The 24,939-nt window shown below is 39.6% G+C and overlaps 1 protein-coding gene across 1 annotated transcript in view; it reads left to right on the forward strand.

Annotated features, from left to right (window-relative positions):
• LOC104988554 (cytosolic beta-glucosidase) overlaps positions 1-24,939 on the forward strand; it is a 133,797-nt gene that overhangs the window by 64,238 nt on the left and 44,620 nt on the right. Inside the window, exons 3-4 of the mRNA XM_010839912.1 lie at positions 4,139-4,935; positions 6,168-6,291. Coding sequence (XP_010838214.1) covers positions 4,139-4,935; positions 6,168-6,291 — 921 coding nt within the window. The remainder of the gene's footprint in view (positions 1-4,138; positions 4,936-6,167; positions 6,292-24,939) is intronic.

Below are 24,939 nucleotides of genomic sequence, written 5' to 3' on the forward strand. Positions count from 1 at the left end.
TTGACTCATTGGAAAAGAGTCTGATGCTGAGAGGGATTGGGGGCAGGAGGAGAAGGGGACGACAGAGGATGAGATGGCTGGATGGCATCACTGACTCGATGGACGTGAGTCTGGGTGAACTCCGGGAATTGGTGATGGACAGGGAGGCCTGGCATGCTGTGATTCATGGGGTCGCAAAGAGTAGGACATGACTGAGCGACTGAACTGAATTAATATTTAAGGGGCTTCCCCGATGGCTCAATGTGTAAAGAATCTGCCTGCAAAGCAGGAGGCACAGGAGATGCAGGTTTTATCCCTGGGTTGGGAAGATCCCTGGAGAAGCAAATGGCAACCCACTCCAGTATTCTTGCCTGGGAAATCCCATGCAGAGAGGAGCCTTGGCAGGCTACAGTCCAAAGAGTCATAAACGGTCGGGCACTACTGAGCAACTAAACATGCCTGGTTACTACTACAATTAAAGTTTTCTTAGTACAAGGAGAGTGTTTATAATGTTTGTAATCAAGCATATAGTAGTGTCTCTGTAAACGCATATTTGAGGAATGGACAAATTAATGATTGAATAAATGAAATGTACACAAAAGTCTCAATTATTATTTAAAATTGGAAGATAATAACTTTAAGAAGAGGTAAAGGGACCCTGCTTCTATGCAAACTTTGAATGCAACACAAGTTCTGCTTATGAATTTACAATTATTATTCAGGAAATCATCTCTCAAAACAGGAATGCTTCTCTCCTCTTTGCTTAGTTTCTTTCCAAACTCTTATTTTTTTTAAATTAAATTTTTAAAATTGTTTTAAGTGTTTACTGGAGTGTAAGTGTAAAAGCATTAGTTGCTCAGTCATGTGTGACTCTTTGTGACCCTACGGACTGTAGCCCAACAGGCTCTTCTGTCCATTGGTATTCTCCAGGCAAGTATACGGGAGTAAGTAGCCTTTTCCAGGGGATCTTCACAACCCAGTCATTGAACCTGGATCTCCTGCATTGCAGGCACAGCCATCAGGAAATAGTTGCTTTGCAATGTTTTCTTAGTTTCTACTGTACAGGAAAGTGAATCAGCTATACGTATACAGATATCTCCTCTTTTTCCCTCCATACTCTTACACATATAATCATGTGCTGTGCTGTGCTTAGTCACTCAATCATGTCTGACTCTTTGTGACCCCATGGACTGTAGCCCACCAGTCTCCTCTGTTCATGGAATTCTCCAGGCAAGAATACTGGAGTGGGTTGCCATTCTCTTCTCCAGGGGATCTTCCCAACCCAAGGATCGAACCTGGGTGTCCTGCATTGCAGCCAGATTCCTTACCATGTGAGCCAACAGGGAAGCCCAGGTATTTCTATGGATTATGTCAGAACTTTAGAGCAAACTGTCCAATGGAAAGTTCTTTAATGTGTCAAACCCCTAGTTCTGTCTTTGTAACTCACACCCTGGGACTGACGCTGAGCCCTTGTCCATGTTCAATGAGTCTCTTTTCTTAGACTTGTAAGACTCACCTGTTTGGAGAAGCACCAAGGCAGTCATTGCATTCATCTTCTTTACTTTATGTTGAATATTGTTGAAATCTATTCATTCACTCAAGAGCTATTTATTGAGTCTCTACTAGGTTTCTGCTATTGTCCCAGGATTTGGGGGATCCAGAGGTAAATTAGACAAGGCTCATGACCTAACCGAAGCAGAAGATATTAAGAAGAAGTGGCAAGAATACACAGAAGAACTATACAAAAAAGATTTTAATGACCCAGATAATGATAGGTCATACGCTCACATGACAGTGTGATCACTAGAGCCAGACATCTTGGAGTGCAGTCAAGTGGGCCTTAGGAAGCATCACTACCAACAAAGCTAGTGGAAGTGATGGAATTCCAGCTGAGCTATTTCAAATCCTAAAAGATGATGCTGTGAAAGTACTGCACTCAATAGGCCAGCAAATTTGGAAAACACAGCAGTGGCCACAGGACTGGAAAAGGTCAGTTTTCATTCCAGCCCCAAAGAAAGGCAGTGCCAAAGAATGTTCAAACTATCACACAATTGCACTCATTTCACATGGTAGCAAAGTAATGATCAAAATTTTCCAAGCCAAGCTTCAATAGTACATGAACTGAGAACTTCCAGATGTTCAAGCTGGATTGAGAAAAGGCAGAGAAACCAGAGATCAAATTGCCAACATCTGTTGGATCACTGAAAAAGCAAGAGAGTTCCAGAAAAACATCTACTTTTGCTTCATTGACTATGCTAAAGCCTTTGACTATGTGGATCACAACAAACTGTGGAAAATTCTTCAAGTGATGGGAATGCCAGACCACCTTATCTGTTTCCTGAGAAACCTGTATGCAGATCAAGAAACAACAGTTAGAACAGGACATGAAACAATGGACTGGTTCAAAATTGGGAAAGGAGTACGTCAAGGCTTTTTATTGTAACCCTGGTTATTTAACTTTAATGCAGAGTACATCATGTGAAATGCTGGGCTAGGTGAGGCACAAACTGGAATCAAGATTGCTGGGAGAAGTATCAATAACCTTAGATATGCAGATGACACCGCTCTTATGGCAGAAAGCTAAGAGGAACTAAAGAGCCTCTTGATGAAGGTGAAAGAGAAGAGGAGAAAGCTAGCTTAAAACTCAACATTCAAAAAATGAAGATCACAGCATCTGGTCCTATCTCTTCATGGCAAATAGATGGGGAAACAATGGAAACAGTGACAGACTTTATTTTTTGGGGCTCCAAAATAACTGCAGATGGTGACCGCAGTCATTAAATTAAAAGACGCTTCTTGGAAGAAAAGCTATGACCAACCTAGACAGTGTATTAAAAAGCAGAGACATCACTTTGCGACTAAGGCTTATCTAGTCAAAGCTATGGCTTTTCTAGTAGTCATGTATGGATGTGAGAGTTGGACCATAAAGAAGGTTGAGCACCACTGAAGAATTGATGTTTTCAAACAGTGGTGTTGGAGAAGACTCTTGAGAGTCCCTTGTACTGCAAGGGGATCAAACCAGTCAATCCTAAAGGAAATCAATCCTGAATATTCATTTTAAAGAGTGAGGCTGAAGCTGAAGCCCTAATACTTTGGCTACCTGATGCAAAGAGTTGACTCACTGGAATAGACTCTGATGTTGGGAAAGATTGAAGGCAGAAGGAGAAGGGTATGACAGAGGATGAGATGGTTGGATGGCATCACCGACTTGATGGACAAGAGTTTGAGCAAGCTTCAAGAGATGGTGAAGGACATGGAAGCCTGGTGTGCTGCAGTCCATGTGGCGGCAAAAAGTTGGACATGACTGAGCGACTGAACAACAACAATAACAATTCTAGTGGAATTGAGCGAAAAGTCAAACATGCAAACAAGCAAAGAATAATTTCTTTTAAAAATATGAATATGTAACTTTAAAATTTTAATTGAAGTATAGTTGATTTACAATGCAATGTTAGTTTCAGATGTATGGCAAAGTGATTCAGTTACATATACATATATGTGTTATATATGTATATAAGAATATATATATGTGTTTTATATATATATATAAAAATATATATAGATTCTTTTTCAGATTCTTTTTCCTCAGAGACCATTTTTCCCTGGACTCTACAGTAGGTCCTTTTTGGTTATTTATTTTATATAGAGTAGTATGTATATGTTCGGAGAAGGCAATGGCAACTCCAGTATTCTTGCCTGGAGAATCCCAGGGATGGAGGAGCCTGGTGGGCTGCCATCTGTGGGGTCACACAGAGTCAGACATGACTGATACGACTTAGCAGCAGCAGCAGCAGTATGTATATGTTAATCCCAAACTCCAAATTTATCCCCCCACCCAATAAATAAAATAATTTCAGTAAGTGTCCCATTGGCACAAAGTTACGTGATAGCAACCTGTCCAAATGAATCCCTTTCAGAATGTAACAGCTTCCATAATTGTGTCACCCCATCACATTCTTTTGTCTCTGATCAGCCAGTCTTCCTTGGACTTCATGTTTTCTTCCAACCTTTAATTGATTATAGGTAGGAAGTTATGAACCTTATTTTGGATTAAAATTTTTTAGGAAATTGTTATTCCTGATCCTCTCCCAATCCTTATTTATTGTCAGCATAATGAAGATGACTTTTCTTCTCATACTTTCTTTTATTTTTCTCCTAGGAATCGACTATTATAACAAGATCATTGACGATTTGTTAGCAAATGGGGTCAGACCCATCGTGACCCTCTACCACTTTGACTTGCCTCAGGCCTTGGAAGACCAAGGGGGTTGGCTCTCAGAGGCAATCATCGAATCCTTCGACAAATATGCCCGGTTTTGCTTCAGTACGTTTGGGGATCGAGTCAAGCAGTGGATCACCATAAATGAGCCTAATATTTTTGCTGTGACGGCATATGAGTTTGGTGTATTTCCTCCTGGTGTGCCTCACGTTGGAACTAAGGCTTATCAGGCAGCTCATAATTTGATTAAAGCTCATGCCAGATCCTGGCACAGCTATGATTCCTTATTCCGAAAAGAGCAGAAGGGCATGGTATCTCTATCAATTTTTGCTGGCTGGGCAGAACCAGCAGACCCCTACTCAGCATCTGACCAGGAAGCAGTTAAAAGAGCCATGGCATTCCAATTGGACTTCTTTGCTAAACCCATATTTATTGATGGCGATTATCCTGAAGTTGTCAAGTCTCAGGTTGCCCTCATGAGTAAAAAGCAGGGCTACTCATCATCACGGCTTCCAGAATTTACAGAAGAAGAGAAGAGGATGATCAAAGGCACTGCTGATTTCTTTGCTGTGCAGTATTACACAACTCGCTTAGTCAAGAACCAGGAGAACAGGAAAGGAGAACTGGGTTTACTCCAGGATGTGGAGGTTGAAGTTTTTCCAGACCCATCTTGGATAAGTTTGATTTGGGTCTGTGTGGTGCCGTGGGGAATACGTAAGCTACTGAAATACATTAAGGTAAACGCACTATTTGTTTGCATCCCTGTGTACCCAAACGTGGGAAGATGGGCCTATGTCTATGTATATAAAGACCTGAACAATGAATGCTTTAAGCAATGGCATATACATTTGTTGGCCTGGGAAGAGGTGATTAGGATTCAAGTCAATGAAGGATAATTAGCTGATAGTAGTGTTAGTTGCTCAGTTGCCAACTCTGTGACCCCATGGACTGTATGTAGCCTGCCGGGCTTCTCTGTCCATAGAATTCTCCAGGCAAGAATACTGGAGTGGGGTTGCCATTCCCTTCTCCAGGGATTCTTCCTGACCCAGAGATCAAATCTGGGTCTCCTGCATTACAGGCAGATTCTTTACGGTCTGAGCCACCAGGGATAAAGGGCTTCAAAGCCATGATTAGACTTAGGATTTGCTGTTAAATTCAGTTGTAGCTACAGTAGTACCTTGGACATATTTTTCAGGCTGGGGTCACAATTGAGTTACTAAAAGGCAAAATAGGGATTTGAAATAGCTGAACCCTTTCTGGATCTCTGTTACACTGAATGGCATCTAGGTAGCTGAAATGAAAATTTTAAATTATCAGTTTTTTAGGATTCCCACTGTCGGGTGGAGAGGGGTAGAAGGCAATGGCACCCCACTCCAGTACTCTTGCCTGGAAAATCCCATGGATGGAGGAGCCTGGTGGGCTGCAGTCCATGGGGTCACTAGGAGTCAGACATGACTGAGCGACTTCACTTTCACTTTTCACTTTCATGCATTGGAGAAGGAAATGGCAACCCACTCCAGTGTTCTTGCCTGGAGAATCCCAGGGACAGGGGAGCCTGGTGGGCTGCTGTCTATGGGGTTGCACAGAGTTGGACACGACTGAAGCAACTTAGCAGCAGCAGCAGCTGCAGCTATCAGGGGGATAGAGAACATAGCTACTGGGGAGAGGGGGACCAAGGGGTTAAGGAGCAATGACAATCAGCAGATGTTGATGGAAGAAAGATATTTCTGTCTTCTCATTATAGCAAGAGTCATTTGACTGTCTTCATGGATATTTGCACAGTTTTTCTTTTCCATTGTTAGTTATAAAAGGTCAGTGCGCGGAAAATTAAGTTAATAGGGTCAGTGCAATTTGATGAAAACTAGTTTTGGGGTTGTAGCTTAGAGAAGATAGAGGGTATCTGATTTTATGAGTCTTTTTTTTTTTTTTTACATCTGTTTGGAATAAAACTTCTGCTTTCTCATTCCAGGATACGTATAATAACCCTGTAATTTACATCACTGAGAATGGGTTTCCCCAGGGTGACCCCACATCTTTTGATGACACTCAGCGCTGGGAGTATTTCAGACAGACATTTCAGGAACTGTTCAAAGGTACCATTTGAAATGATGAAAGATCAATTGTGCAAACTTGATATGATTTTCCCATGTGCCTATTTGCATTCAGCAAAGACCAATGATTTTGAAAGCTGAAATTCATGTAAATCAGTGTAAAGCTATGTAATTAACAGAGGGGGGAGAAAAAAGTATTTAGGAAAGAGGAAGGTGAGAATTTTGGCCTAGCTTCAACCTGCTGAAATTTAATCAAGTAAAAAGCGACAGTCTTCAGCATTTTGTGACTCCTGGGTGAAGGTGACATGAATACAAGGAGTGGTGGCTGTTGGGAGAGAGCATTAGTTATTACACGTAGATCCGCACTGACCAGCTAGAGCATGCTTATTTGCATATTTTAATACCCTAACTATCAAGAAACGAATTGGCAGAATTCTTAAAGGACCAAAATCAAGCATTTGTGTAATAAACTTTCAAGTGGTATGTGTCTTCAATCAATGCATGTTTCATTTAAAGTGTAACCAAACAGCAGACATTCTTTTTGCCATATAGAATCTGTGAATTTTATTTCAAGACAATATTGTTATTCTGGCAACTCCTTTTACCCAAAGGAATTCTTTTCATATTTGAAAACAAATGTGAAGGAATAATCTTTAGCTGGTAACACATATTTCTGCCTCAGTTAATTTCTCCCTTTTAGCTACCACTTGGAACACTGTTGCTTCATAAATTTAATTTCTCCTCCCTCTAAAGAAATCATATCACAGCAACAAAATTCAATGAAAATGAGACTTTCAATTTCCTGTTTTTTAAAACCATGATAGGCAGTTATTTCTCCTCATTCTGTTTGAGAGGTCCTGGAATTATTCTTTCCAAACTAAATCAGTAATATACTGGAATCAGCGAGAAGGAATTCTGGAAAGTGACACAAAGTGGTTTCTTTCCAAAACCTCAAATATATTGACTCAATTCCTCACCCAGCCCTGGGGTTTATTGACAGAGGGCAATTGGATTTCTTCAGTTTTACACAAGCAAAATCATTCTTTTGTGTTACACACAAAAAAGATTCATCCTCTGTGTGGGAATTCACTGTCTGATAAGGAAAGGAAATCTCTAGTTTTCTGAGATTCTTCCCCATTTCTCCCTGTAAATGACCCTGCTGCTGCTATTTAATCATTAAGTCGTGTACGACTCTGCGACCCATGGACTATAGTGCACCAAACTCTTCTGTTTATGGAGTTTCCCAGGCAAGAATACTGGAGTGGGTTATAAATGACCCTGCTCATGGTTAATACACCAACGTTCCCAACTTCACCTCAAGAGACAAGTAGGCTAGTTATCATCATCAGATTTATGGATGCCCTAGGGACCCCAAAGGACTTGTTCAAAACTGTTCTGTGTATTTTAGGGAAAAAAGAGAAAAAGTAGACGTTGTCTTTCTTCATTCCCATCTTGGTGCTCTGTTTAGCGCTAACGTATAAGGACATTTCTTTGTTCTCTGAAGTCATTTTCAGTACTTTGTACAGTGCCTTAGATCTTTAACACTAAAACTTCACCAGTGGACCCTCAAACTAAGATAAGATAGAAAAGTAACTGAAGGCAAGAGAAGAAAATGTGAGAAGATTTGGGTTGGTGAGGGATAGGAGAGAAGATAAGGTTAGGGACAAAATCCTGCTTTTGAAATTATTGAATTCCTATTGTACTGTTGAATTAATGTAAAAAGTATGAACTTAAACCATTAATTATTCACAGCATCTACATTCTCTTCAGATTCTTAATATTATGACTTCTATTCTTTGTAATTAACAAATAATATTGTATTTTTTGAAAATATAGTTTTTCAAAATGTGTAGAAATCTACACATTGACCAGAAACACTATATTAAGTGTATCTATTCTGGACTGGATGTAGTGATAGCTATTTTTCATATGTTGTTGTAGTGAACACCAGTTCTCTCTTCTGCAGTGAAACTCTTTTCTAATAATCTGTCCGTTTTCTTTCTAGGAAGTACCCACCTTGCCCCTATTCTTAGACTTATCATAGAGATAGTTGTGTAAGCAGAATAAACAACTGCTCTTTGTCAACAGATAATTGATTGATCTAGATGTAGGCACATGACGGTGAGGTGGATCAATCCCAATTCTTCCCTGGGATTTAGAATTTGGACCAATCAGTTTGCTTGTCTCACAGCATGGATTGGCAAGGTGATGTAACTTTGTGGGCCATTGGTGGCTATGCCTTTCCATGTAAAGCTTAGGGGTAGTGAGAAGATGGGTGGGGAACAGCTACCAGTGCCCCCAGGGAAATGGAGACAAGAAACCAGGGAGAGATCAGGGGGACAGTTGTGCTTCTAATTCCAGTTTGTCTCAGACTCAGCTGCAAATATGTTTTTGAGAGACATTACTTTTACTTATAATTAAGTGCTCTTTCTGGTTCACCTGATTCTGATTGGATTTCTATCACTTGGAACAAAAAGAGTCTTAATTGATGCCATCCCATTATTTTATTTTCAAGACAGTGAGATGAGGTCATTGCTGCTATCTTACAGATGAGAAAACTGAGTTTCAAAGAGGCTAAGTCATTTGCTCGAGATCACAAAGTTACTAAGTAATATTTGCTGGAACAAGGCAGAATGTGTACAGTATTATTATTACTACCACTATTTTGGTGTTTGATAGGATCCCTGAGTCCAGGGCTTTCTGACTCAGAGCACTTGCTTGTCCCACCACACTTCTAGAAACTTTGCCTTATGTTTGGGTGCCCTGGGCTTGCGTAAATTCTTTGAAAGGGTTTCATGCTGCCTCTGCAGGAGCCAGCAGGTCCTATGACCTTGGGCAAAACTCAGATGCCCCATATCCTGCGTCTCAGCAGAGGAAGGGAGCTGAGGTAACTGATCAATTTGCTGAGACTCCTCCAAGGTAATGCCGATGATCTTGACTGGCGAGCACTTGACTGGAAAGAACCACCCTGTGAGCGATTAAAAGCAATAACAAGCCCAGGAAGGTATTTGTGGGAAGCACTGCGGGAGAGAGGCCACCAGAACCCAGGGAGTCAGATGGATGATGGCTTTGTGATTCTCAGGAACAAAGCCTTCCCTCCCACATCGTGCATATGGACAGGCACATAATGACACTATGGTTGGATCAATGGCGTCTGCCTGAAGGCCTTACTAATCTCGTCAGGTAAAATCCCACAGCAATTAATTGAGCTGTAAAAAGAAAGCTAATGTTTCTATTTCCTTATGAGAAAAGGAGGAAAAAAAAAAAAAAAAGAGGAAAATGTCATTTCAGGAAAAAAAAAGGGAGAAATCAGTGAATGCCTTTTTAATCACTGCATTATTTAAATGCCTTTAAACAGGTTTTGTTTTAATTAATGTAGATATGGATAAGGGAAAAGCAACACAGTGGAGATACAAAAACTTGAAATGATATATAACTGGGCTTGTATTCCAGGTCCAGTTATTCAGCAAGGGGCATATGACCCAACCTCCCAAACTCTCAAGTCTGTTCATCTATAAAAATGGGGTAATACTTTCCCTGGCAGAGTTGTAAAAATTTCATTTAATAAGCTATTGTGCTAAACACCCTAAGCAATTGCCTGGCACATAGTAAGCCCTCAACCAATGGTAATAACTGTTATCATTGCCAAATGTGCACTTTTAAGTATATATCTATCACCCCAGGTTACTTTCCTTATTATTTAAAAAATAGAATCTCGGGACATTAAAAAAAATTTCTATCCGCCTTCATGTCTCTAAGTTATGACAGAACGTCCCCTGCCATGTCTGCAATTTTTCCATCATTTTTTCTGGGAAACTTCCTAATGAATGCTGGTAGCATTGGCCCTCTGGCTATTTATGATTGAATCCTATGGAGGACCTAGCAGCCAGGACCTCCCTCCATTCATTACTTCCTTTGGAGAGGTTGCCACATTAAGTGAAATATCAAATAATTGGCAGCAGAAACAACTATCAAACAACTGGGTAGCTGGAATTGTTCTGTCACAGGGATTTTTGTAAAAACTCAAGAAGCAGTGATTTTCAAAGCATTAGGCTTTTCTCACATGATTTGAATCTTTATTATATTCATAAAATTTACACCAATCTTGGCTGCTCTGGTGCCAGCAGGCAAGTGTAAGTCTGTATATTGTTATTGTTCAGTTACTCAGTTGTGTCTGACCCTTTGTGACCCCATGGACTGTAGCACGCCAGTCTTCCATGTCCTTCACTATCTCCCAGAGTTTGCTCAAACTCACGTCCATTGAGTCAGTGATGCCATCCAACCATCTCATCCTCTGTCGTCCCCTTCTCCTCCTGCTTTCAATCTTTCCCAGCATCAGGGTCTTTTCTAATGAGTTGGCTCTTTGCATCAGGTGGCCAAAGTATTAGAGCTTCAGCTTCAGCACCAGTCCTTCCAATGAATATTCAGGGTTAATTTTCTTTAGGATTGACTAGTTTGATCTCTTTGCTCCTTGCTCTGGAGAGTCCGTCTCCAACGGACTCTCAAGAGTCTTCTCCAACACCATAGTTTGAGAGCATCAATTCTTTGGTGGCACTCAGCCTTCTTTATGGTCCAACTGTCACATTCATACATGACTACTGGAAAAACCATAGCTTTGACTATATGGACCTTTATTGGCAAAGTGATGTCTCTGCTTTTTCATACATTGTCTAGGTTTGTCATAGCTTTTCTTCTAAGGAGCAAGTGTCTTTTAATTTCTTATATATAAAGTCTATATATAGCACACATAAATGAAAGTGAAAGTCACTCAGTTCTGTTCAACTCTTTGCGACCCCATGGACTATACAGTCCATGGAATTCTCCAGGCCAGAATACTGGAGTGGGTAGCCTTTGCCTTCTCCAGGGGATTTTCCTAACCCAGGGATTGAACCCAGGTCTCCCGCCTTGCAGGAGGATTCTTTACCAACTGAGCCACAAGGGAAGCCCAAGAACACATAAAGGGATACCTTAATAATCTGGATGTTGAGGAGGTGAGAACGTATGAGAAACCAGGCAAGTTATTCTCAATGGGTGATACTTGACCCATGATGTAAACTCTCCTAAAAGAGGATTTCAGTTGAGTTCAACCTGTTCCTCACACCTACCGAACCTGTGCCTCCCCGTGGCTTGGCTCTCAGTCTTTCCTCAGCTGAAATGTCATGGTCTTCACCTTACTCCTGGCCCAATCCTGTTGTTTGGAGAAGATCAGCTAGCTTGAAGTCAGGCAAGATACAGGTTTGAAACTTGGTTCTTCCACTTCATGCTCAGTGATTTTGGGGGGAATTCTTAAACAAACAACACTTCAGTCATTTAATCTTTAAATGGGGATAATAAAAATATCTGTCTTCTAAAGCATGGTGAAAAATGAACACGATAATGCTTATAAAGCCTAAATACAGAGTCTGGCATGTTATGAAAGATTCCATAAATAACAGTTAATTTTGGGAGGGGGATATCTCTGCACCCTTTGAGAGTTGGAGCTGTGTCTTTTTTATAATTATATCTTCAGCCCCGAGCACTGTTTCTGTCATGAAGTAGCTTTCTACACGTTTGTCGAATTTGGTTGTGTCTTTCAAAGAAGAGTGAGTCAATGGATAATGAGAAATAAATGATGAAATGAAATGATTGGGAACTGTATTTCCTTTTCTTAAAGAAATATACCCCACATGGGAAAAAAATGCAGCCTTCTGGAAAGTTTCTGAGCCAGCCTAACTTTCCAGTGAGATCCATGCCTGAGTTAGCACAGCGGTAGATGATTGCAGAGAAGGTTTGTTAATGACCAGCTTTAGGCTTTTAATGACAAAACCCCTCAGCAAGATGTCATCGAAGTTATTGAAGACTTCACTGAAAGTGTTGAAGCTGATGCATTGTAACAAGAAGGTTATAAATCTTGCAGCTTGGGTATACCACCAAGATAGGATGCTGAGCTCAGAATCACCCTGCTGTTGTCTGTCAGCATTCTCCTCCCTCCCTTCCAATGGAGAGCTGGGAAGGGAGAAATACATCCATTTCCCAAAGTGGTGCAGACCTGGCAGCCACCTGCCTATGTCAATTTAAATTGCAGAGGCCCATTTAACTGGACAAAATGTGTTAAGCACCTGTGTTTTTCTAAATGTGCGTTAAAAAATATCCTAAGAATTAAGGAAAGCGCTCAAAGTTTGACACATTGACCTTTTGGAAAAACGAACCAATTAAAAATCCATTGCAAGCTCAGAATAGAGACTCAATTACCTGAATATAGAGTCCCACTTCATGTTTGTTTTATTGCTTCTCAAGATAAACCTTTGTCAACTCAGCCCCATGGAGCAGTTCATCTCATAGCTCATGGAGAACTCACAGCTTTGGGTACGTGGAGGCTGGGTTGTCAGATGCACTTGGTACTGTCGTTCCCGGCAGGACTGAATTGAGCCTGTGAAGAGGAGTCAAGGCCAGAATAGAAAAGGAAGAATGAGATTCAAAGGCTGTTCACAGAATTGTTTGAGCATGCTAGTGTACAGACTTGTGGAATTTGAAAAGTCATGAAGAAAACAATTTCCAATGTATTTGTATCCCACCAACCTACAAGGCTACAGGGCTTCCCTGGTAACTCAGAGGTAAAGAATCTGCCTGAAATGCAGAAGATGCAGGGTTGCTACCTGGACTGGGAAGATCCCCTGGAGAAAGAAATGACAACCCACTCCAGTGTTCTTGCCTGGAAAATCCCATGGACAAAGGAGCCTGGAAGGCTGCAGTCCATGGGATCACAAGAGTTGGATATGACTTAAGGACTAAACCACCACCAACCTACATACTCAGACTACACATCAACTCAGACAACCAGAGATTATAGAGTAAACCTTGAAGAGAAACATGGCAGATGATTGTCCTCTGTTGCTTCTCCCCTTCTGTTCAGTAGCATGCTTGTCGTCCCTCTCCCATATGAAGGGTGGAAGAGTAGAAAGTCTGCAGAGTCTGAAGAGAGAAGACTAAGTCTTGTGTTCTAGGGGTGTGCCTTTGGGGAAGTCCTCATTAGGACTCTCTGAATGTCAACTTCCTCATCTGTTAAATGAGACTGATGCTGATTGCCATTCTGCCTAACTCATAGTCAGTTGTGAAAATAAATTTATGTATTCGTATTCCCAGAACACCTTAAAATGTTAGATATTAGTTTTATATTTGATGTAGTTACTTTATACCTTTAAGGATATCAACCACTCTGGACAAAATACATAATCTGGACCTTCGTGCTCTACACTGCAAAGGGAAGGGTTTGGTGCTTATTATCCATATCCTGTCTCAGAATCCATGGTTTTTATTTTCTTGCATGTTTCTGAAGGGCTATGATAGTGGGATCAGTTCAGGGGTTTGAGAGAATGTGTTCTACGACCAAGTGACTGGTGCAGTGCTTGGCAGAGTTCAAAATCACTCACTCACACAGACACAGACACACACACACACACACACACACTGCCGTTGTTGATCACACTGCCGTTGTTCATCAGACTTAACCCAAGTGAGGCCATACTGATATGATGAGGGACATACACGACCTAGCCGGCACACCCACTTTGAGACATAGAACCTGGTACATCTGCTTCCTGGGAGCAGGTTTCAAGGAGTTTCCCTGTGAGCAGCAGCTCAGTCACACATCAGAGAATCTGCCCTTGTGCTTCCTGATTAGAAACCATTCTTTATCTTCTATTTCCATAGCATTCTCTGCCCCTACAGAAAAGTCCCTTGGACTTCTTTTTAATTCAGTTCCAATTGCTTCAAGGGGATGATTACTTAAGGTTCTCCACTACCCCATACCTAGTGAATTTTATACTACTATACAGTCTTTAAAATTTTTTATTTAGATGATTCTAAACTCACCCTCCATTGTTAGGGCAGTCTGTCCAGTAGTTTTTGTACTGATGTACCAGCAAACAGAAGTTCAGTTGCATCTTTATAACTGTAAAAGATCTGTAGAATAAAGTATAATTTGTTTGAAGAAGACTTATCTTTCCAAAATAAGGAATAGAGTCAATAGAATCTCAAAAAGGGGGACAAAAGGAAGGATTGGTAATACTTTTAAAATGAAAACCCAGTGGCTCAAGCAGTAAAGAATCTGCTTGCAATGCAGGAGACAGAGGAGATGTGAGTTCTATCCCTGAGTTGGGAAGATCCCCTTGAGGAGAATGTAGCAAGTCACTCTAGTGTTCTTACCTGGAGAATTCTATGGACAGAGTCTGGTGGGCTACTACAGTCTATAGGGTCTCAGAGTCAGACATGACTGAGCACACACATGCTTTAAATGAAACATAACTGAGATATAACAGTGTTTAAGGTGTATACCACGTTGATTTGATACACTTATATATTATAGTATCATTATAACCTTAGTGTTAGCTAACACCTCTATTATGTTACAGAATTATCATTTCCTTTTTTTTTTTGGTAGTAGAAACAATTAAGATCTAGTCTCTTAACAACTTTAAGGTTTATAATACTGTATTGTTGACTATAATCATTATACTGTGCATTTGTTCCTCAGAACTTATTTATCTTTTAGTTCGCAGTTTGTATCCTTAAGCAACATCTCTCTTAACTCCCAGACTCTGGTAACCACCATTCTACTCTCTGTTTTTACAAGTTTGTCTTTTTTAGATTCCATAAGAAAGTGATTTTATACAATATTTGTATTTTTCTAACTTTTCACTTAGCATCATGCCCTCAAATTCCATCCATGTTGTTACAAATGGCAGGATTTCTTTTCCTTCTTCTCATAGTTCATTATGTGTGTGTGTGCGTGTGTGTGTGTGTGTGTGTGTGTATACCACAACTTCACTATTATTCATTCATCTGTTGATCATTTTCTGATGGACATTTAGGTTGTCTCCATATCTTGGTTATTGTGAATAATGCTGCAACAAACAAATAAACATAGGAGTTCATATATCTCTTGGCTATCATCAAGAAAACAGGAGATAAGTATTGGGGAGGATGTGGGGATAAGAGAACTCTTGTACACTGTTGGTAGGAATGTAAATTGATTCAGCCACTATGGAAAACAGTAGGAAGGTTCCTGAAAAAGTTAAAAATAGAACTCCCGTATGATCCAGCAAAATCCACTTCAGAGTGTATATCCAAAGGAAATGGAAATGAGTTTGAAGAGATGATGACTTTTTCACCTGTTCAGGGAGAGAGCAATGCTGGAATATTCAGGTGCTGAGCGGAGTCTTGGAAGTGGGAGAAGGTGCAAGTCTCAGGTTTTCCCCGGGGCCCAGGTGATGTGGACCTCCATGTGTCTGCCTGCATTAGCTCTTGTTTCCTGATCTGCAAAATAACCTGATTACTACCTGGCTTCTTAGTTATCTAAGAACGTACTTTGGAACATGGTGAGTAGAATTTCTTAGTGTGACTGGCAGGGGATGTTTTGGTAACTGTGTTAAGACGCATTCCTTTGGACAGCTGTGGGCTCTTGGAAAGAAGAGAGAGAAGTGCATGGCCAGGTGTTAGCCATTCCTACTCAGGGAACTTTTGGAGTTTTCCAAATCTTGGAAGAGGATATTCCTCACTATGAATTATTATTCTGACATTATGTCTTGCAAATCAAAGTCTTGTGAGTTCAACAGTGGGTATTAACTCTGGATACACTGAGAAAATGAGTCTCTGGATTTGCAGCATTGCTAATTAGACCTTAAACAGGGTTAATCTCACCTATGGTCTGGTCTTATTTGTTTATAACTTCAACATATGGTGGACAGTTGCTCTATATTTATTATATAACTTTGAGATTGCTTATGCTGGACATGTGCTCTATAGTGATGTAAATATGGTTTCTAACAACTTTCCCAGGCTTGTAATTGGATAAATTATTGATTAACTACATTATATATATATATATATTCCAATAGAGAGCTTGACACTGTATGTAAGAAAATCAACAATATTATGAAAGAAATATTAAACATTGATACTGTAAGTGATTCATAGGATCCTCGCACAACCATAGTCATGTAACAATTAAATATTTGTTAAAAAAGATGATTGAATAGATAGAACTTGAGAAACACTGATTCTTGAAGACAGTGCCTACTATAATCCTTGAAGGAAGAAAGCCATTTTTAGAAGAAAATGGAAGTTTTAAAAGGTATAAACACTCAGAGGCAGGAATAGTATGTAGTAAACTTTTAGTCACCATTTTTTTTACAGACAGATTTCTGACCAGAATACAGTTTTGGAGTTTTGAGCTCCATACTTAGCATTCTGTAAATGCTCAGTAAATATTTAATGAGTGACTAGGAGATTGAGTCTAGATTAGTAGGAGAAATGAATTACTCCTGGGAATTACAATGAAGTATTAGATTTATTCCACCATTTTGTCTTTTAAGAAAATTTTAAAGAAATGATAGATTGTTTTTACTGTTATTAAGACAATTTTCATGCATTGGTATTATGCATGGGTGCTAATTATACCCCTTTGATATTAAACTTGAGTTTGTTGTGACAGTAATTGAAATCTATGCTAAATTTTTTTTGACCTTTCTTTTCTATAAGTACACTTCACCTCACTGTGCCTCAGTTTCTTCATTTGAAGAACAAAAGGGGTGAACTAGCTATTCATTTGGGATCCTTTCAGTTTAAGAATTATGTGACCCTCCAAATATTCTTTCTAGGCGTGTATGTCAAGTATCATATTTTATAAGAACTCTTGGTAATTTCTTCGGCTATAAAATTAAGTCTAAGGAATTATAATTAATAGTCTTTTAAAAAGAACTTTCTTCATTCTTCTTATCCAGCTACTTAATTTGAAATGTGAGCACCTTTTTTATCTGGACATAAAATTAGCCCTTGCTCTTCAATGAACTGTTTCTATTGATATTGATTCAGTTCCAGGTAACATTTTCTTGACCTTCAGTCTGGGTGTTTCCTCTTTTATTCATTCATATTGAAAATGAACCTTACTTTACTTCCCCTGAGAAAGTTATCCCTTGGAGTTCAGAATCAGAAGGGTCACCTCAGATTCAAGTTTAACAAAGTTACTGTGGAGGGTATAAAATCTCAGAGAGGAAATTGAATGAGCAAATCAGTTCAAAGCATTAGAGTAAAATTCCCAACTGAACAGCTCCACGGCAGTTACAATCACGAGCAGTGAAATCACCTTTCAAAACACGATCATGGCAAGCACCACCTAATCTATCAAGTTTTAAGACAGTTAAGTATGATTTTCAAGCTTCACTATAAATGTGTAATTTAATTCAGTTAGGCAGTGCAGTAATTTTAACTTTCTTTAAATTTTACTTGAGCATGAAACTTTTGTCTCTGGGCAAGATCCTGAACTAGAAGGAAGGATCAAATTTCAGAATTACCTTCCCACCATAATTGTGTGCTACTTCATATATGTGAAGTCTGTTTTTCTATTCTGAACTTTTGAGCAAAGAGCTAACTCCGGTCAGGGATCCTCTGACCCCAAGTTACTGTTTAGGTAGGATTTTCTTCAACATGATGGAAATATCAGTGTGGTGCTAGAGATGAAAATAGTTTCTTTTGGAATAGAAAGTAACTCGTAAGGCTTATCTGGAAATGCTATGTGCAGAGGAGGGGAGGAAGGCCAGCCTCTTTGATGAGGGTCATCTCAGAACTGCCAAGTCTCCTGGGTGTGAATGGGATTAGCTAATGAAACAGCATCATGGCCAGAGATGATCCCCCCCCCACCCTTCCAGAGTTCAGCCACTTTCCCCCCTTTTTTGTGAAATTCCATTATGGGAGTTACTGCCTGTTTTAGAGATAAGTGAAACCATTATGGGTGGAGGAACAAGGCATTTGAACCCAGAAGAATTTTAATTGGTGCTTGTGAATACAGGTGAACGAGAAGCCATAAATATCTCAGGTGAAATTGTGAATATTTGGGATGCAAAAGTAGATGATGGGAGAAGGGATGTATCACATCTGTTGATGAAATAACTCTTTTCTTCCATCACAAATTGAATTCATTTCCTTTATAGGTATAAATTCAGCCTAAAGACTTTAAATAATTTTAAATGTTCTTTTATGAAAGTGAAAGTCACTCAGTCATGTCTGACTCTTTGTGACCCCATGGACTATAGCCTGCCAGGCTCCTCTGTCCATGGAATTCTCCAGGCAAGAATACTGGAGTGGGTAGCCATACCCTTCTGCAGGGAATCTTCCCAACCCAGGGCTCAAACCCAGGTCTCTCACATTGCAGGTGGATTCTTTACCATCTGAGTCAAGTCAAATATGTTTCACAGTTAAATATGTGTGGATTAACATAGAAATTAGGTCATTGCATAAAATGTGAGTAAATGAATGTATATTAAGTATATACATTTATTGGTAAATCATTTTGTTCTGTGGCTGAGGCTATGCTAATTTAGTCCAAAGATGTTTGAGCTATATTCTTGAGGTTTTGAATGAGCAGTTGGCCTTTTATTTTTAAAAAATCTACAAAAATATTTCATGCGTAGAGTTTTCTGCCATTATGAATACATGGTAGCAATCTCAAGAATGGTTCAGAAAAATTCTTCAGCATGTCTGGAAAAATGAACAATCTGACCCACTGACTATGCTTAAGTTTTATGCATACAAGCAATAAATTTTATGAATACTTTTATGAAATACCTTGTTTGAAATAGTGAAAGAGCATATTCCTTAAAGACACAGTTCTGCCCTCAAAACCTGGCTCTGACACTCTTTCCTGTTGTGTACCCTTGGACAAGTTATTCTAACTCTTATGAATTTCAGTTCATCATCTGTGAAATTTTATTTTTGGTGAGGATTAATGATATACTTCATATCCTAGAAAAATGCTTGGCACATAACTCCCCCAAATCATAATGAATGCAGTGAATTCTTTTTACCCAGCATCTATTAACCAGGATTTTAGAAAAACTGTGACTTCCTGCACAGTCATCAAGCACTGATAATTTATGCTTTTCTTGATGACCCTGAAATGCATTCTGAATAATTAGAGAAAGATTAAATTATAATCAGTTTAGTTTCAGTGTTAAGTGTATTTTAATTTATTCTCATTCTTTAAAAATTTGTAATCCTTCTGCATGTGGTAACAATTAACGGAAAATATTTGATTAGCTGGAGCACTCTATTTCCTGACTATATAACTAATAATGAATTTATTGTATGTTGCTGGAACCCAAACTCTTTATGGATCAACTGGACATTTGCTGTGTGGGTTCACTTCTCACAGGCCTTATATCCATTCTCAAAATCAGTGTGTTGATGTTACTCCCTAGTGGAAATTCTAGAACTAACCTTTAAATATTCTCAAACAATAGTCTGAGTCTACACAAGGCCCTTTGTGTGTTTTTGATCACAAGCTCATAATACTGGTCATCCAATCTGATTTTGTGCAGATGAATAACTAAATCTTCTCACATGGAGGACTGTCTGTTCTTTTTCTATGGATTTCTAGAGATGGGCACCTCAACTGACATTAGTATTCAACCTGTCTTGGTGTTTCATCAGCCTTTACTTTTATCCAATTATGTTTTAGGCTTATCTTCACCTGACTTTTTTAGGCTACATAACCCACCTACAGACATGAAATTAGAAGACGCTTACTCCTTGGAAGGAAAGTTATGACCAACCTAGATAGCATATCAAAAAGCAGAGACATTACTTTGCCAACAAAAGTCTGTCTAGTCAAGGCTATGGTTTTTCCAGTAGTCATGTATGGATGTGAGAGTTGGACAATAAAGAAAGCTGAGCACCGAAGAATTGATGTTTTTGAACTGTGGTGTTGGAGAAGACTCTTGAGAGTCCCTTGGACTGCAAGGAGATCCAACCAGTCCATTCTAAAGGAGATCAGTCCTGAGTGTTCTTTGGAAGGAATGATGCTAAAGCTGAAACTCCAGTACTTTGGCCACCTCATGTGAAGAGTTGACTCATTGGAAAAGACTCTGATGCTGGGAGGGATTGCGGGCAGGAGGAAAAGGGGACGACAGAGGATGAGATGGCTGGATGGCATCACCGACTTGATGGATGTGAGTCTGAGTGAACTCCGGGAGATGGTGATGGACAGGAAGGCCTGGTGTGCTGCAGTTCATGGGGTTGCAAAGAGTCGGATATGACTGAGTGACTGAACTGAACTGAACTGAACCTTCCTGATGAAAACTTTACTATGCATTTAATCATTTTTGTGGTTCTTTGAATTTTTCACATTTATTCCATTTATATCTTCCCCCATGTAATGTCATGTGCTGCTTTAAAAGACGGCCTAACAACTGTCTTGTGTTAGAAATAAAGTCTTTAAGAATTTATCAATGTATTGTTTCTTTGTGATCTTGGTAAGGTAGGTTTTCAAGCAAGCAGAATGATTTTAGAGGTTTAGTTGATCACCATAGAACATAATGTTCATCTGTCCTCCTCTGTCTGGCCTCATACTGCCTTCCTTTAAATATCTGCCTTGCCCTGAAATTCCCCCTTCCAATCGACAATCTTTTTTCTCCCACAGTATCCTCCACATCCCAGCTGACACTCCCAGGGCTTAGTGAGTACAGTGGCAGCTGCAGAAGGTGGTAGATTGTTTCCTTTAAATGAGGAACGAGGACAGGGTAGCTGGTGAAGAGATAATTTTGTTTTCCAAGATCAGGCAACTCTTGGCCCTGGTGGAAAGCCAGGACTGGTGAAGGTGCTCCTGTCAAAGTGTAGGATCTTCCTTGATGACGTCTGGGTACATGCCGGGTGAAGACAGGGAGCCTGGGTGCATAACCAGGAAGCAACAGTTAGCACTCTAACCCTGCGCTGTCTCTGAGACTACTCTCACTAAGCAACATTTTTTCCTTGTTATATAGACATGTATTAAAAGCAGGAAATTTGATTGGAATGCTGTCATTGTTTCTCTAGCCACAGCAGTTATATCTCTTTGACTATTGCAAACATGTTTCATGTTTGACAAACCATACTTACATGACTGGGCTATGTTGAATCTTCTGGGAGCGACAATTTTGAACTTTGGTATATTAGAATGATCAACTACAATGTTTTATTGAGGAGACTTCTTTAAGAATATGTGAAATCTTCAGAAGAACAGTATCAGATCTCCTTGTCAGAACAAATAAATTTATCTTAATATAAAAAGTTAAAGCCGAAGAAATATCTTCACTAGATTTTTGTACCAATAAATGTGGTATTGAGTATCTGTATATTGGTCAGTAGTTGAGGGAAATTTATATTATGTTTCTTATTCTTTAATTTAGAATTTTTCCATTCAAGTATAATTGACATATAACATTATATTAGTCCCAGGTATACAATATAATGATTTAATATTTGTATATATTGTGAAAATGAGTCTATTATTTTTTAAATTTTGACATTCCTAATGCTGGATTCTCTTATAAATATGGGTAATTGCATTCAATCTGAGTCATTCATTGCTTTCATTTTATTTAAGGGAGATTTGCTTCTTTAGAAAATCATCTTCTTTTTGTATTTCTATTTTAAAAAGTGTTTTTGAATAACATAAACACTGTTAAATCTTGGTTATTCAGAGAATAATGGTAGGGAGGACAGTTAGATGTCAGTTTAACTTTTTGAGAGGTATTAATTTTTGTCAATTATTGAAGATAGGCCATTTTATTACATTCAGGTTCTTGATGAAAAGAAATGCCAGCTAGCAAGTCAGAAACAGGAGGGAAAGGGAGACTACAAATGTTCTGAACATAAATGTTGACTAGAAAGCTTGAAAACTGGCCCATAGCTTTCTGACATCAGGGTTAAAGGGGATTCAGCATTCGTTATATAAGTAGTGTTCAGACTGTGTGCTCTGGAGCCTTGGGTTCTGTGGAGATATCTTTGGGGACTCTGTTAGGTCGCATGGAGAGAAGGTGAGAAATTAGGGCTCTGGGGCACCTCAGCTTTCATTGGGTATATGTATTAGAAATCCATAAAAATTTTCATTTGAAAGGAAGACTCTGTTGCTAAAAAAAGAAAAAGTGCAAAGCCACTGACTAATAGGGATCTCATTATCAGAGGGGAAGAAGCATAGTAGCTCCTTTGGGGAAATGAAGCCTCACTTCTTTTCTCTTTCACTTAAAAAAAAAAAAAAGTATTTCAAGCATATAGAAAAAAATACAAGTATCCATACAACTATGACCTAGATTTAACAAGTATTAATATTTTGCCACATATATTTTACATGAAAAAAATATGATTGACCCAGGTGAGGCATTTCTGTGCCCTTCCTAAATTGCCTTTCTTCCATACCTCACCTGGGATAACCCTGATCCTGAAAATGATAGACATCAAATTGCACATTAGATGTACATTTTGCTTCAAAATGCATGGACCCATAACCTATTTGTACATTGTTTGTACATCTTAGTATTTGTATAAGTGGTGTCACAATAGCTGCTTTCAACATTACATTTCTTAAGGTTTATCCGTGTTGATACTTTTAGCTTTTTTTTTTTTTGATACTTTTAGCTTGAATTCATCTTTTAAATGGCACTATGATATTCTGATATGTGATCAGACCATATTTAATGTCCATTTGCTTGTTGATAGATCTTTGGGGTCAAAATGATAGATTTTTTCTCACTTTTATAAACAGTGCTGCACTGAATATCATTGAGTAGCTCATATTTTTTTAAAAAATTAATTTATTTTTGGAGTAGCTCATATGTGTGAAAGGCATTTCCTACATGAGGGTTTATGAAGCAGTCCCACATTTAGCCCCTGTGGTATCTTTGTACCATATAGAATGAGGCTCCCTTCCCTCAAAACATTTTTTGGAAAACTTTGATCACAAAGACTAAACAAATATACAGTGGCTTTCTGTCAAGGGTGTTTTCTAGAGCTGTGCGAAGTACAATCTGCATAATCATAAGCAGCAGTCTTGAATGTTGGGGATGCTCTAGGTATGAAAATCTGTAGGGTATACAGAGTTTGGGTGAGTTCATGCATTTGACAGGTTAGCAACTGGAATCTAAATAGATTCATGCTTTGATATTTACTTAAGGTAATTCCAACTAAAGGTAGGGGCTGGGGAATTGTATCTTCTTTGGAGATTTTTGTTGTTGTTATTCAGTCACCAAGTCGTGTCCAATTCTTCATGACCATGGACTGCTGCATGCCAGGCTTCCTGGTCCCTTACCATCGCCTGGAGTTTGCCCAAGTTCATGTCCAGTGAATTGGTGATGCCATCCAACCATTTCATCCTCAATCACCTTCTTCTCCTCTTTGGAGATAATATGTTGAAAATGGAGAGCACCAGGAAGATGTACAAGGCTTTTGCTGGACTGGTGGTTGGGCCAAGCAATAGTGTGAGGAGTCATTATCCATATTTCCCCCTTTCCAGAATAATGCCCTCAAGCCCCTTCTGTGTAAACACATATACAGTGCAGGCTTCATCTGCCAAGTCAAATGTATGCTACTAAGGAAGGCAAGTTGTGCAGGGAAGGTGTATCTGTGGCTGCTCCTGGAAAGAAAGTTTGACTTGTATTGGGCTGAAGGTACCAAGCTGTGAACCTCCCACTGGGGCTGGTGCTACAAGTGTCAATACATTGCAATGCATTCATTTAAAGTCCCTTTGGTTCTCACTAGGTAGCTTTGCCTGGAGAGGAAAACAGCCCCACAACAGGCAGTGTAATGTCCCCTCTGTTATTGATGGGAGTTTAGTAGGGGAGGAATTCTGCCCAGCTTTGGAAACCTTGCAAGTGTATTATTTGCTTTGCAAAGTCCTTGTAATTATTCTTTTTTCCTTTTTAAAAAAAAATTAATTAGAGGCTAATTAACAGTATTGTGATGGTTTTTGCCGTACATCAACATGAATCAGCCATAGGTACACACATATCTGCAGAAGGCAATGGCACCCCACTCCAGTACTCTTGCCTGGAAAATCCCATGGATGGAGGAGCCTGGTGCGCTGCAGTCCATGGGGTCGCTAGGAGTTGGACATGACTGAGCGACTTCACTTTCACATTTCACTTTCATGCATTGGAGAAGGAAATGGCAACCCACTCCAGTACTCTTGCCTGGAAAATCCCATGGATGGAGGAGCCTGGTGCGCTGCAGTCCATGGGGTCGCTAGGAGTTGGACATGACTGAGCGACTTCACTTTCACTTTTCACTTTCATGCATTGGAGAAGGAAATGGCAACCCACTCCAGTGTTCTTGCCTGGAGAATCCCAGGGACGGGGGAGCCTGGTGGGCTGCCGTCTATGGGGTCGCACAGAGTCGGACACCACTGACGTGACTTAGCAGCAGCAGCATACACATATCTTCTCCCTCTTGAACCCCCCTCCCACCTCCCTCCCATCCCAGACTCTGTGTTGTCACAGAGCGCTGGCTTTGGGTTCCCTATGTCTTACATCAGATTCCCACTGGCTATCTATTTTACATATGGTTATGTATATTTCAGCTCTATTCTCTCAAATCATCCCACCCTCTCCTTCCCCCACTGTGTCCCAAAGTCTCTATGTCTGTGTCTCCTTTGCTGCCCTGCAAATAGGTTCATCAGTACCGTCTTTCTAGATTCCATATATTTGCATTAATATATGATATTTATCTTTCTCCTTCTGACTTACTTCACTCTGTGGAGAAAAGGGAAACCTCCTACACTGTTGGTGGGAATGCAAATTGATGCAGCCACTAGGGAGAACAGATTCCTTAAAAAACAAGGAATAAAACTACCATATAACTCAGCAACTCCACTACTGGGCATATACCCTGAGGAAACCATAAATGAAA

This window comes from Bison bison, unplaced genomic scaffold (genome assembly GCF_000754665.1).
Source record: "Bison bison bison isolate TAMUID 2011002044 unplaced genomic scaffold, Bison_UMD1.0 scf7180017864136, whole genome shotgun sequence".
NCBI classification, from domain to species: domain Eukaryota; kingdom Metazoa; phylum Chordata; class Mammalia; order Artiodactyla; family Bovidae; genus Bison; species Bison bison.